Source organism: Sminthopsis crassicaudata, chromosome 5 (assembly GCF_048593235.1).
Source record: "Sminthopsis crassicaudata isolate SCR6 chromosome 5, ASM4859323v1, whole genome shotgun sequence".
NCBI classification, from domain to species: domain Eukaryota; kingdom Metazoa; phylum Chordata; class Mammalia; order Dasyuromorphia; family Dasyuridae; genus Sminthopsis; species Sminthopsis crassicaudata.
The window spans coordinates 234,759,956-234,774,889 of record NC_133621.1 but is presented as its reverse complement, the minus strand read 5'-3'; the positions used below and the strand labels follow the sequence as shown (position 1 = coordinate 234,774,889).

The 14,934-nt window shown below is 31.6% G+C and overlaps 1 protein-coding gene across 3 annotated transcripts in view; it reads left to right on the top strand.

Annotated features, from left to right (window-relative positions):
• Window positions 1-14,934, top strand: part of TRHDE (thyrotropin releasing hormone degrading enzyme) — a 563,478-nt gene that overhangs the window by 542,710 nt on the left and 5,834 nt on the right. Inside the window, exons 16-18 of one of the 3 annotated variants that reach the window (XM_074270525.1) lie at window positions 4,063-4,230; window positions 4,977-5,117; window positions 8,259-8,340. The exons of 1 other annotated variant lie outside the window; for it this stretch is intronic. In XM_074270525.1, coding sequence (XP_074126626.1) covers window positions 4,063-4,230; window positions 4,977-5,117; window positions 8,259-8,340 — 391 coding nt within the window. The remainder of the gene's footprint in view (window positions 1-4,062; window positions 4,231-4,976; window positions 5,118-8,258; window positions 8,341-14,934) is intronic. One more of the 3 variants, XM_074270526.1, reaches the window with a different exon arrangement.

The following is a 14,934-nucleotide window of genomic DNA, read 5'->3' as shown; positions in this document are numbered from 1 at the left end:
CTATGTGCCAGGTACTTTGTTAAGAGGCAAATATATGTATATTTTATCTCACACTATAGAATGTAAGCTCCCTGAGATCAGGAACTTTTACATCTTTGTCTTTATATCACAGTGCCTAGGTAGGAGTTTAATAAATGGCTTTTGATTATTTGATCTGACAAAAATTTCAAAGTTTTAGTGAACTGAAAGTTAAGCCAGAGTCATTATGCATCTCTGAGCTGAGCAGTACAATGAAATTATGGGAGGAACAAGTGACATTGTCTGGTCAATTCAAATTTGTATGGTTGTATTCCTCTTTATGAACCACATTTTAGGAAGGATATTGATAAGCTGGCTAACAACCAGAGGAGTTGCAACCAAGATAGTAAAAGGCCTTCAAACCTTTCCAAATGAAAATTGGTTAAAGAACCAAAGTTATATAACCAGAAAAAAGAAAAGATTGAGGAGAAAATGGTATCAGACGTCAAAGATATTGTATGGAAAGCTTAAGTTTATTGTCTTATTTCTTGGACAAAAATCAAGAAACCTTTGTAGAAACTACAAAAAGGATAATTTAGGCTTGGAATAAGGAAAAACTTCCTAATAATTAATGCGAAATAAGCTATTCTAAGGTAATGTGTATCCTCTTAATGAATATCTTCAAATGAGATGATTTATTTATGTGAAGCATTTTGCAAACTTTAAAGTACTATATAAATTATTATCATTATTATTGATATTGTTATTACTTTTAAACAAAAGGTAGATGATCATTTGTTGGATATATTGGTAAAATTTAGAGAATAGTGGGAATGGGAATTGGACTTGGAGTCAGGAACATGTGAGCTCAAATCCTGCTTCCAACATTTAGTAGCAGTATGGTCATGAACACCAGCTGTATTGGGGAGGGGGTGGAGATTCGTCTTTTTCAGTGTTATATGAAATAGTAATAGTGTTTTATCTATGCTTTATTAATATGTTTCATGTGGTACAATAAACTATTAATATTTTGAGGTTGTTATGTTGTTAGAGGCAATGTGGAATAGTCAACAGAATGCTGTTTCTATCAGGAAGATTTGGGTTTGAATCCCACTTCAGACACTTTATTGTGTCAGCCTAAAAAAATTGCTTTACTTCTCTCACTCTAAGTTTCCTCATCTGTAAATTAAGAAGATGGGACTTCAATGAACCTTTAAAATCCTTTTCAGGTATAAATCTGTGATCAGTGACATAGAGAGAATTTTTGTTCAGATGTAGGTTGAATGGATTGGACTAGATATCATCTTAAGCAATGCAGGAATTCTGTGGGTCATGAATAATCTCCCCTAGTGCTCAGGCACTCAAGCCACTTTTAAGATCTTAATGTTGACTCAAAATAATCCACAGACTTTCATGTCTGTCCCACCATATAACAAAGAAAATGAGCAAAAGTCTAGTTTTGTGACTTCTTTGTGACCTTCAGCAAATTATTTAATTTCTATCAGCCTCAGTTTCCTTATCTGTAATATTAGGTTGTTGGTTAATTCTAAATGCACAATCCATCTCTAACAACAAAGACTAAATTATCTCTTTTTATCCCCTCTCCCTGCCAATCATACAAAGTATTTATAAAAACAAAAGAAATACAACTTTCACTTTTTGGGGAAAGCCTGATTTTTAATGGGATGTTCCCCAGTTGACACTTATCTTCCCTGTATTTTTACTATTCTATGGACTGTGATTAATTGTGTCCACAAATTCAGGGCAGTTATATGGCTCAGTGAATGCTGTACCTGAGGCAAAACTCATGTTGAAATCACCTACTGCTGTTGCCTATCTGGGTTAACCTTGGCAAGTCACTTAAAATTTCTAAGCCTCTGTTTCCCCATCTGTAAAACAGGAATGATAATAATGTCATCTATCTTCAGAGTTGCCACAAAGGTAAGAGGTTAATATTCATAAAGTGCTTTACAAACCTTAAAGTGCTATGTAAATGCTATTTCTTTTTCTATCACAATGTCATGGTTTTTTTCTACTTTAGTTTGAACAAAAACAACCAAAAAAAACTTCTACAGACACCAAAATAGACAGTTTCACTGTCACTTGATATCAGAGGATGGCATCTAGGCATCCTCTCCTATTCTCTGGGCTCTTTACCAGTGGCAAGAGACTTAATCTCAGAACTAATTTTTGCTTTTCAGAAGGGTTACTAGCTTCCTTTAATTCAGAGAAAGTATTTTTTCTTCATTATTAATCATATAACAAAGAAGTTTTAATAATAGGTTAGCAAGTATTCAGCAAAGTAGAAATACATTTCTTTACAAGTCTTCAAAATATTTTTACATTTTGCATTTTTGCATTTTTTTCTTTCATAAAAAAAGTTTGATGACTATGAAGTATCTAAGAAAATTCCAGTTAAAAGAAAAATCGCTGGCACCAAAACAAAACAAAACACAAAAAAACAAACCAAAAACATTGAAAACCCAGTTAACCAATATCTAAAACCACAAAAATCTAGTAAAACAATTCACCAACTCCATCATAATTTAATGGCAAATCCTAAAATTAGTTGGCTTTATTTAGTGGCAGGTTCAACGAGAGAGTAAAGAAAAACACTGCCTGCTTCATTTACAGAATTCAAAGTTCTGCTACCCATAATATAGTATATGTTAATAAGCTGAGCCATAGAATTTTATATGCAACATCATTTGTAGAATGAATTATCCTACAATTTTTGAGAGAGTTTCTAGTTTTGCTTAATTAAGCTCCCAATCTTTTTGGCTTAGTTTCTTGCCATTCTTAGATGTGTGATAGAGGAACCACTAGGAAGTGTATCCATTGTGGATGGTGGCAAATATAAATTATTATTCTTATTTTCCTTGAGGCATATAAACTGTTTTTTCACATATTGACTGATTTTAAAAAGAAGTTTAATTGGAGGCAAAAAAAAATTATTATTTTTGCTTAAATACATTAACTTAAAAGATTAATTTAAAATACCAGTGCAATATTGTGTATGTGCAAGCACTGTGGGAAGTACTGACAATTCAAGACAAAAATGAAACAGTTCCTTCAAGAAGCTTGTTTTCTATAGAGAAGTATAAACATATACAAAGAGATGTTAATATAAAATACGAATGAATAAATAGAGAGTAATTTAAGGAATAGAAGGAAGAATATCACTAAAGGAGGGAAAGGAAAGGAGTGGCAATAAGGAAAAGGAGCAGAAAAGGCCTTATAGTAGTTAGTAACATGAGCTGAACAATAATAATAATGATAATATAAATAGCTAGCATTTATGTAATACCTCTGCGCTAGTAATATGCTAGGTGTTTTTCAAATATATATATATATATATATATATATATATATATATATATATATATATATATATATATATATATTTTTTTTTTTTTTTCATTTTATCCTCACAACATTATTGGGATGTGGGTGTGTGCTATTATTATTCCCATTTTTAGATGAGAAAATTGAGGCAAACAAAAGTTAATTGACTTACCCAGGGTCATACAGCTAGTAAGTGTTTGAGATGATACTTAAACCAAGGATTACAAATAACCTAAGGAAAGAAAATATTTTCATTTATTTAGCAAATATTCTAGAATATTCATTATTTTTAACCAATTAACTAATAGATATTTATTAAGTACTTACTATATATCAAGAGACAATGCAGAGTAATGTAATGAGAACTAGTCTTGAAGCCAGGAAGTCCTAGGTTCAAATTTTACTCTATAATATATATTGGCTATGTGATTCTGGCAAGGAGTTTCACTTTCCAGTGCTTTACTTTCCAATAACTTTCTAAAAGTATAATTAGTGGAGAAGGTACCAATCTGCATTTGTAGGAGTGTTCTCATTTGGGAATTCCCTATAACAAAGAAATCACAGATCCAGTCCCTATCCTTGTACTATGTCTTTGGCACCATGCTTAAATTATGTATTCAGTGAAGGCTTCATTCTGATGTTACTTTCATTTTAAAGATTATATATATTCCATTTTACACAATGACTGAAAAAGAGATTTCTGTGTAGTTAACTTACAAAACTTTATTTATTGAACACCACTATGTGTTACTTCTTTAGAATTCCTCTTAATGTCAGAGACATCGTCTATTGTACGGGAGTTTCACTATTAGATGAAGATGTATGGGAGTTCATTTGGATGAAATTCCACTCCATGACAGCAATATCTGAGAAGAAAATATTATTGGAAGCCTTAACTTGTAGTGATGACAGAAACTTATTAAATCGGTGGGTCATTCACGTTCCTTAAATATATGTGTGGTCATATTAGCATTCTTGACTAAAGTCCCTTTCTGATGTCCTGGCCAACAAGGGACCTCAAGAAATCTCCCAGTTGAGTGATTCCTCTCACAGTCCTGAAAAATTGAAGATTGAGAGCTATATTTGTCTCTAAAGGCAAGGATCAGCTTAGCTACATTCAGTGAGCTTTTCATCAGAGAACTGACCATTGTTTTTTTGGTACCCAACATGTCTCCAGAATAGTCCACTTAGGCATAGAAGGGTTATGAAAAGTTCTGATGAAAAAAAAAAATCATGGAGACTTTAAGTATTAAAGAAATATCAGCCAATTGAATTAAAGAAAACAATTATGGCCACAACTTTTATTGTATGAAAGAAGAGACTCCACTTTAGAAACACTAACCAATTTTTTTTTTCATTTGAAATGATCAAATAAATAGCAATACATACAGTGGTTCTGAAAAACACAGTTCATCATGTAGTTCAAGGATGTCATGCATAAAGTCTGCAGGCCTAATCAGTCTGGTCTAGAAGTTTTTAAAAATTCAATCTTAAATCAGTTAATTTTGGTTCTTATTAAACAATGTTAATCTGACACCCTTGATCCTATATTCTTCTTTGAAGGATATCGCAAATTCAATTATGCCTTTTAAGAACAATATTGTCTCATATTTAAAAATATCAACTAAGAATAATTTCCTTCTTATCTTCCTACTCTCATTTTATATTTAAAGGCTTCTGAATCTATCACTGAATTCTGAAGTGGTGTTGGACCAAGATGCAATTGATGTCATAATCCATGTAGCTCGAAATCCACATGGCAGAGATCTTGCATGGAAGTTTTTCAGAGATAAATGGAAGATATTAAATACCAGGTAGAAACAAAAGATAACACTTTCATACCTGAATAAAGACATAAATGGTGGCACACAATGGAGGGGGAATCCTACTTTATCTGAGGTTGGCAAAAGCCAAAAAGGGACTTCTGGTTGGATCAAGCAGAGCTTTGGGGGCTACCTCTTTAAAACTTAGAATTACCCTAAGCTGACATAACTGAAACAATTCAACATAAAGGAAGTATGTGGGTATTATGGTAACTGGAAAAATTTTTAATTATCTAGGAAAGATTATTTGGAGGCAATATGTTATATAGTGCACTGGGGGGCTAGACTTGGAGTCATGAAGACCTATTTCATGATTTACCTCAGACACCAGTTGTGTGACCTATACCTTTCTATACTTCAATTTCCTCAACTCTAAAAAGAAATTGGACTCAATAATCTCCATGGTCCTTTCTGGCTCTTATCCTGTAATCAAGTATGTTTAAAAAACAAAACAAAACAACTAGTTGGTAATACATAAAATAGATAATTTTTCAGGTTTCTAGACAATTTTATTCCCTCTTGGGATTCCTTGTAGGGTGATAAGATTTCTTTAGTACTATATGTTTGATTTTATTTTACTTTGGATATTTTGTAATAAACATTAACTTAATTCAGTGATTATCTCTGTGGTGCATTAAAATTGAATTTATAATCAAGCATATAAATCCAGGATAGAAGGATAAGAATTATCTGAGAGCAATGATTTCCCTCCTCAATTTAATTGTCTCATGACTGTCTAAAGAAAAGGTTGTTTTCTTTAAAGAAAAAAACAGTCTTCATATGTAAATAATTTTCATATGTAAATACATGTAAATATATGTAAATACCTCTTTATCAGCTCCTTGAACAAAAGAGGTCTTTTCCAAGAGGATGTGTTTAAGATTAACATTCTTAGACATAATGTCAAATAAAAACTTTTATACTCTTGGAATATAGATTTTTTTCCCCCCTGCATTTTCACTGTAGACCTCTTGAGTGGTCAGCAACTTTAGTTGTTGAAAAGTGCCATGTACCTAGGAGATTCTTTTTTTTAAAATTCAATGAGTGATATCTAATGGCATTTACAATTATTTTAAATTAGCAAGCTCCTATCAATTTACAAGAAACAGTTTCCAAGGTCCATGAAATTGGTTTTTAAATATATATACACACATATGTGTGTTTGAGTATGTATTTGTAAAATTTATATTGTATGAATAAAATTTATATACTTATAAATTTTATTACATATTTAGTATTTCAGTAAAATTGGTTTTCCTCATAAAATTATGTATTTTATTAATTTTAAAACTCTTTTTAGAAATCCAGAGGCATCAGCACACTGTCATAGAGTATTTTTGCTACTAGAACATTCAAAAATATCTTAATATGAAATGCATTTCACTTGGGGAAATGAGGTCAGGGACCTCATGGATAGTGTTATACAAAGCATTAGTTTATATACAAAGTAGATAAAAGATTTTATTAACAAGAACTTAGAAATCATTTTTAACAGGTTTGTATCAAATTAAATACCATTCGATGCCTGTTCTTTATGAACGATTCTATTAAAAAAGATTCTATGAAAAGACTGACTATTCCAGGGCTCAAAAAAGTTATGGCTTAATTGTCTTCAAATTTACCTGGGCTCATTCCTCTAGGTTTCTTCTACTGTTCCACACATGTGCAGACTTAAATAAATATATACTAACCCTAAATTCGCTGCCTCTATTACTCTCTAACCTGGTTCTCTTTGATTTCCTTTGGGCCAGGTAACCATATGGACTACTATTTTTCATTTTATCCTGAGTGCATGGGAAATGAGAGTATATAGATACTTCTTATAACACAGTTTGGACATTGCTGTGTTTTTTTTTTAAATAGTTTTGATGGTTTGAAAACATTCCAGGTTCTAAGATAATATTATTTATAAATAACTTTTAAAAACACACATAACTTTTACCTTTGCATTTGGAACATGGATTGTAACCTTGTTAGTTGACCTCATAAAATAAAGTTTTTCTGATTTTGTAAAAAGTTTGATAAGGGATTTAATTGATATCATAACAAAAAAAATTTAAAATCGATGGACAGACATTTATTTAGTACTTACTGTGTATCAGGCTCACTGTAGTAAAAACTGGGTTTGTAATAAAAAGGACCTGTTCTCAGGGAGTTTTTCTTCAAATGGCAGAAGAAAGTATGGAAAAAATATAATCTTAGAAGATAACATTGGAGGGGCAGTCTCTTGCAGGTAGAGTAGGCCAAGGTGAAGGTCAAGGTGGGATACTGAAAGAAGCATTTGAACTGAATCTTGAGAAATCCAGGGATTCTAAGAAATGGAGGTATGGGGTAGAGGTTGTCAGAGGAACAAACACAAATGGAGCCATGCCTTACTTAAAGGAAAAGTCTGTCTGGCAAAGGTCTTAATAGTTCAACCTAACTAAAATGTTGGAAAAGGAGATATACCTATTAAAATATCCTTTTCTAGTTGCTATGTTAGTTTATTTTAAAATCCAAAAGCTAGATGCTACTGTAATCATCAATTATAAAGGGAAGGTTGGTTTGCTTTGAAAATACAAACATTTTAATCTGAAGACCATTACTAGCAAAAATAGACTGGTAAAGATGAGTAGAATATTCTCTAAAGAATGGTAAGCTTAGGTTTTGTTCCAAAATTGTACATATTACTGGTCTTTCATTCTTTAGCTGAGTTCTGATTGCAGGCAGCTGTACTATTTAAATGCTCAAAAGTTTTAAGGTTTTCCTCTTTAAGAACTGAATTGATGGGCAAATCACTTAACCCCAATTGCCTCAGCAAAAAAACAAAAACAAAAACAAAACTGAATTGACAGCATAGTACAACTTCCATTTAGCATGTCAAGTTTAATTTTAACTCAGAATTCAAGGAGTCTCCTTTGAAGTTATGTTTGCATGCCTGGAAGCTGGGCAGTGAGAGTCTCTTCATCTTATGGATTCTATAAACAAAGAAATAAAAGTTATTGATCAATATTTGGTGGCATTATCCAGAAGCTGGGGGTGAGGATGAAGAATTTGGGTGGAGAAACTCATCAAACAGTTTTATTAAATTTATTCATGAAACTTCTTAAATCATTGTCTCTGCTGATGTTAAAATATTTCCTTTTCTTGAAGATATGGAGAAGCTTTATTTATGAATTCCAAGCTTATCAGTGGAGTCACAGAATTCCTTAATACAGAAGGTGAACTTAATGAGGTAAATATCCTGAAATTTTTTGTGCTTTTAAAACCTTTCTTCCAGTTCTTCTCAGAAGACTAATTCTTATTGTGTGTTTCAAAGAAAAAAAGCTATTAAAAAGTTTTAAGTGCTTTTCTCAGATAATTATTTACAAAGTTCACATTTGAAAAGCAGCAATACTTACAATAGTTTTAATTTTTAAAAAATTAAAAATGAATTCTATTCAGGTACTGTGGTAAAGCAGATCAAGTACTTGAACTGGAATCAATAAGATCTGAGTTCAAATCCTACAAACTAACACCTTTAAATCACTAATCTTTGAATATAAGGCAAGAAAGACTCCAAGTTAGAGACAGTTTAAAATTTGTACCAGTTTCACTGGTAATAACTACACTTCTGAAAATCTCAATTATCAAGTGCCAAAAGAGAAGAAAATTATAGTATAAATTAGCCCCAAACCATTGGTTTACTTTGATTGAATTTTTGTACTTATATTTAAATATGAGAGCTAAAATAATATAGTGTCTCTTCTTGAAGCCAGTAGTCCAGAATTCAAGTCTATACACACACACACACACACACACACACACACACACACACACACACAGGACCCTAGACAATGATTTCACCTCCCAAGGCATTAGAAATACTTGAAGACTCATACATACAAAGAAGGTTCTGATATGGACCAATAGAACAAATTTCTTCACCTGAAAATTTCCCATACCAATAAAATCTGAGATCTAATTTTTCTATTTAAATTTTATATTTTTATATTTTTAAATGAGTATGTCAACAGCTTAGGAATAAATACCATAAAAATTTAATATAAATCATGCTTATAGTTCAGCCTTATAGATTTTTTAAAGTTGCTATTTTCAACTATTTCCTTTACCATAATTTATCTATGTAGCTCCATCCTAATATCCTAGTTCAGCATTCTCTCTCATGGAGTAATATTGAGAGTAGAGCTTTCAGCTCTCTATAAGTATGCTGGTGCTTTGGCTTACACTCTTGGGGAAAGGATTTAATTTAATGTTTGAGTTTAAATGGCTTTTCCTGTAGACTGACCCTGTGTCCAATGAAGGAACTTCACATCTTCACTTTCACAATGGAAGGAAAATTCTTGATTCAGAGCAAATCTTAATAATAATAACTGAGGTGATAATCAATACAGGAGCTACAATCAACAGCAATAATTCCCAAAACCTCTGATGAAAATTTATAGACACAACAAATAAGCCACAGAGGAGAATTTTGCCTATAAATCTCATACTAAAATTATCCAGAATCAGTACAAAACAGGCTGCTCAAGAAAAATAAGATGAAAATGGAAAAAACAAAACAAAAACAAACAAACAAAAAAAAACCCAAGCAAACAACAATAGGAAAAAATAGTATGTTTTGTTCAACATTCAGTCTCTATAGTATGTGGATGGCTCTTTATATCACAAGTCTTTTGGAATAATCAATATAATTTTTAATACTAGAAGAATCCAGTACATCAATTGATGCATTTCAAAAAATAATTTTACTACTATTTATTCTATCTGAGCAAATGTATTTTAAATACAAATATTTATTGCTGATGTTCAGTTGTTTCAATTAGTTTGGTCTCTGTGACCCCATTTGGGATTTTTTTGTCAAAGAAACAAGTATTTTTCCATTTTCTTCTCCATCCCATTTTACAGATGAGGAAATTGAGGCAAACAGGAATAAGTGACTTGCCTAGAGTCACCTAGCTGGTAAGTTTTGAGGACGAGATTTTACTCAGGAAGATGAGTCTTCCTTTCTTCAAGCCTGGTATTTTTACTGAGTTTTCATTTTCAGTAGTAGAGATATATTTAACTGTTCAATTTGTCCTTTTTTTAGTCCTTCTCCTTATGACCAGGGTTGGGGACAAAGTATAATATATTTGTGAGGTAGCATTCATTGATATGAACTCTCATGTAATTAGCTGGTTCATCTGGGGGTAGAATTAGCAAATATGAATTTCTCAACACCACTAAATATGTGAGCTACTGTGGTAGATGAATAAGTTAATGCAAACAAGCTACATAGAGAGCAAATTGTCCAAAACTAGGGAGATGATGGTACTGTTTAGTATTGCCTTGATTACAATAAATTTGGAGTATTGAGTTCAAGTTTGGGTACCATGTTTTAAGAAGAATGTTGATAAACTGGAAAGTACACAAAGGAGAACAATCTGGCTAATTAAGGGCATCAGGATCATGCTGTATGAGAAATAGTTGAAGAAAATAGAGGCATTTAGACTAGAACAAGGCTCTCTGTGAAGGAATAATGAATTTCTTTGAGCATTTAAAAAGACAAGCATGTGAAAAACTGATTAGCTTATATATGCTTGTGCCCAGAAAATAAAACTAGGCTCAATGGGTAGAAGCTACGAAGAAATAAATTAGGCTTAACCTAAAGAGAAATTTCCTAATAGTTAAAGCTATCCAAAAGAGCAAGTGGACTTCCTCAAGTCTTGTGAACCTTCCCCATCTAACCCTTTGATAAATGTGTCTAACAAATGATGGTGATCACTTGTATATGTTGTAAGCAAAGATCCTCGCTTAAGTCAAAATTATACTCAATGATCTCAAGTCACTTCTAATTTTGAGATTCTCAAAGATTCTGATATCTTTTATATCTGTGAAATCTATTGTGGACTAGTGATAAAGATTAAAATATGTATATAGATGATAGAGAAGATAAATATATAGATATAAATTACATATATAATTTGTGGTATATATAAAACTGTTTATATAATTTATAGTTACAATCATAAAATAATGTGTTGGATTTTGTATGAATGTAGCTTTGTTCAGAGCCAAAAAAGAAAATAAAAAACCTCTAACTTCCTTTGTTTAATAATATGATTTAGGACAAGTCACTCTCTGAGCTCAATTTTCTCATCTCTAAAGTGGGACTAATAATATTTTCACTATCTACCTCATGGGGCAGTTGTGGAGGTCTTTAATGTGTTGTTCTAGAGGAATTATGCAGGTATAAGAGAGATATTTGTTTGTTTTTTTTTTCCCCAGAGTTTTTAAACTGAATGGATTTATTTGTGTGTGTTGAGGGGGGAGGGGGTGTCTGACATTATTAATTGAGATTAACAATTAACAGTTAATTGAGATTAATAACAATATTCTGTGATAAACACTTTGGGACAATTACAAATTGGTTTGGTGCCAACACTTGGCTCTATTATATACAACTGAGTTAGAAATTTAAAAGAAGAAAACTGGCTTATTTGGAGGACTTACAATTTAATTGTTGAATTTAAAAGAAATTTCTCAAATCAAAAGTGATTTTGTTTCCATGGCTCTTCATGAATTATCCATGTCATTTCTTTTCTCCTCTGCTCCACCCTTCTCCTTCCTCCTATTTTAACTGAACAATTCTGAAAATTCAAACTATTCAATTTTATTTGGCAGTAATAAAAGTGCATTGGGGAAGAAGCTTCAAATATTGGCTAGACAAACATAGGGGAAATTCAAATATCTCTGCTCTTTCTCTCATTCCATGACAATAAATAACTGAAATCTGGTAATATGATAAATCATGTTTCTTTAAAGTTTAGAAGAGCTGACTTCTCAGAGTTAACTGATTTCTTCTTCATTCTGTATCTCTTTGCAATTAATCATCATTTTATTTTTTATACCCACCAATATTGTCTCGATTTTCTGTTATGTACTGAACCAATAAATCTAAAACTAAAATCATCTTTCCTCTCAAATCAATTGCTCTTATGAATTACCCTATTACTTAGTAGAGTACCACTATCCTCCTAATCACCCAAATCCACAACTTCAGTGTCCTATTTGACTTTTTGTCCTTGCTCACACTACATATCCCATTAGTTGACAAATATCATCTATTCTACTTCTACACAACCTCTCTTGTATGTGTCCTCTTTTATCTACTCTTGAGTAAGGGACTCTCCAGTCATCTTGATCTTCAGCTTGCCTCTGAACCCAGATGGTTCTGGAGCAGAAAGTGAGATTGGAGGTTTCCCACAGCCCTTTCTCTCATTTAAATGCAGTTCATTTGCATGTCATGCATCACCTTCCTGATGTCAAGGTCCTCTTCAAGAACACAGGACAAACAACAAACTCCTGAGACTCCCAGCTCTATTTAGGGTTTCATCACTTTTCACTCATACTATTATAAACCTTTTAAGTTACTCCTCATTCTACTTCATCCCTTACAAAACTGCCAGAGCTGATTTCCTAAAGTATAAGTACAACTACCTGACTATGTTACATCCTTATCCTCAGTAAACTCCAGTGGCTCCAAATTACTTTAAAGATGAAATGTAGACTCTTCTATTTGTAGGTATGACTGTTTACAACATGCTCTTCCTGCTTTTTCAGACTTTTCACATATCACTCCTTTCCTTGTAGTCTACACTATAGCCCTCCTTTTCTACTTATTGTCTTTCATATGAAAGGTTCTTCATTTCCCATCTTTGTAACATCATTGCACTTGAAGCTCCCTATTCTTGGAATAATCTGCCATCTTACTTATATGACTTAGAATCCTAACTTCTTTTAAGACCCAATTCAAGTTCTTCCTTCTGCAAGAAACCTTTCTTAGTGTTCCTGACCCCCACCCCAGTTCTTGTAGTTCTTGTCACTTTCCCTTTTGATCTACTCTGCATATCTATATATCTATATATCTATATATTATATCTATATATACATATATAGATATAGATATAGATATAGATATAGATATATGAAGATATAGATATATATATTTCTCACCTTTCCCATTGAAATATATTTCCTTAGAACTGGAACTGTTTTTAACATTTTCTTTTTTATCCTCAATCTTTGGCACAATGCTTAACATAAAGTAAATACTTAGTAAATTCTTAGATATTGATTTTTACCTAAAACTAACTTAGATTCCTTCATACCCTGACCTAAGCTATCTATCTAAGTGTTTGATTGCTCTGATTTGAAATTACAATTTTATCCTTGCTCTATGTGTTTCCAACCTTGAAAGATTTGTTTTTTGAAAGCAAATTTACTTTTGGGGCGAGATATTTCCCCTCTCTAAAGAAAGGAAGCTAAGTTGAAGGAATTTCTTTCATATCCTTAAGAAAAAAAGAAGAACAATTTAATTAAAAATTGCCTTCTATTTTCTCTATATTTAAACAAAGTATTTTTAATTGCAATCAGCTATCTTGGGATTGTAGAATCATTTAATCATAACCTGCACTGTTCTTTTTGATATACTAGGTAGTGCCTCCATCTACTGAAACTTAAGATAAGAAATTTATGGTTTATTCATTTGCATAGAAACTAATTATTAGCTATTAGCATAATATAATGGAAAGAATAGTGACAAGGTTCTATAGTCAAAAAACGAAATTCCTGATATGTACTATCTCTCAAATGTTGGAAAGTCATTTAATCTACTTAGACTTCATTTCTCTCATCTGAAAATTGAGATGGTTGCATTAGAAGACCCTTTCATCTCTAGACCTTTAATCCTGATACTCAAGTACATTTTTAAAATGTATTTGTTTCTTGAGGTGACCATCCATAGTGAATATCCCCTGTTAATTACAACAAAGAACAGTTGGACAAAATTTCCATTGGTGAACATATGAAGAAGCATGTGGTTTTGTGAAAGGACAGATGCCAGAGTTTCATAGGACGTGAATTAAAATCTTGTCTCTGAAGATTACTACCAGGATGAGCTTCATTTTCTTCATTTATAAAATAAGGGGGTATAAAGGTCTCTGAGGTCCTTTCCAACTCTGAATTTATGAACTTATAGCAACCTTAAGGTGTATATACTGTTGAATGTATATAGTACTTTCACAGATTGGAATAGAAAAGCAACATAGATAAATAAAAATAGAGAAAAATTAATATTCAAAGTATAAATAAATACTAGAAAATTTTCTTAATTTGGTGTATTGTTTTGTGATAGAGGATTACAAAAATGGTGGTGGAAGGCAAGAATTTAATACTTAAATAAATTATCAGTAATCCATAATCAAATGAGTGATCTTTGAAATTTAATGATCCTTCAAAACTTACAACATCATTTTCTTGAAATAATGAAAAAAGAAAAAAACAATTATTTTCTTAGTCAATGCTTAAGCTTTTTGTCTAAACCAGACCATGTTTTGGTTTGCTTCTTTAGAAATCTGATTAACATAATGATTGATCCAAATAAATTACCATGTAATCTTAAAAACGTTTTCCATTACTCCATTGCTCAGAATCCCTTCATTTAATTCTTTAATTTGAGCAATAGAAAGAATTATTTTTCAGATATACAAAGCTCAGAATTTTTAAAAATTATTTTATAGTATTTTTAAAAATAGATGCTTTTTAAATATCATATTCATATCTTGAGATATCTTCATATCTTCCATTTTAACAAAATGAATTAAATATAATTGACTAAAACTGTGACTGTACCTGTCAAATTATTATTTTAAAATTATCATCTTTTGTCCTCCTAATTCCCTAACATCAATTGTCTTCTATGCAAAGCACTGGAGATACAAAGAAAAGCCAAATCAGTTCCCACTTTTAAGAGGTTCTCTTTTACTTTAATGAAGAGACAATATGCAAG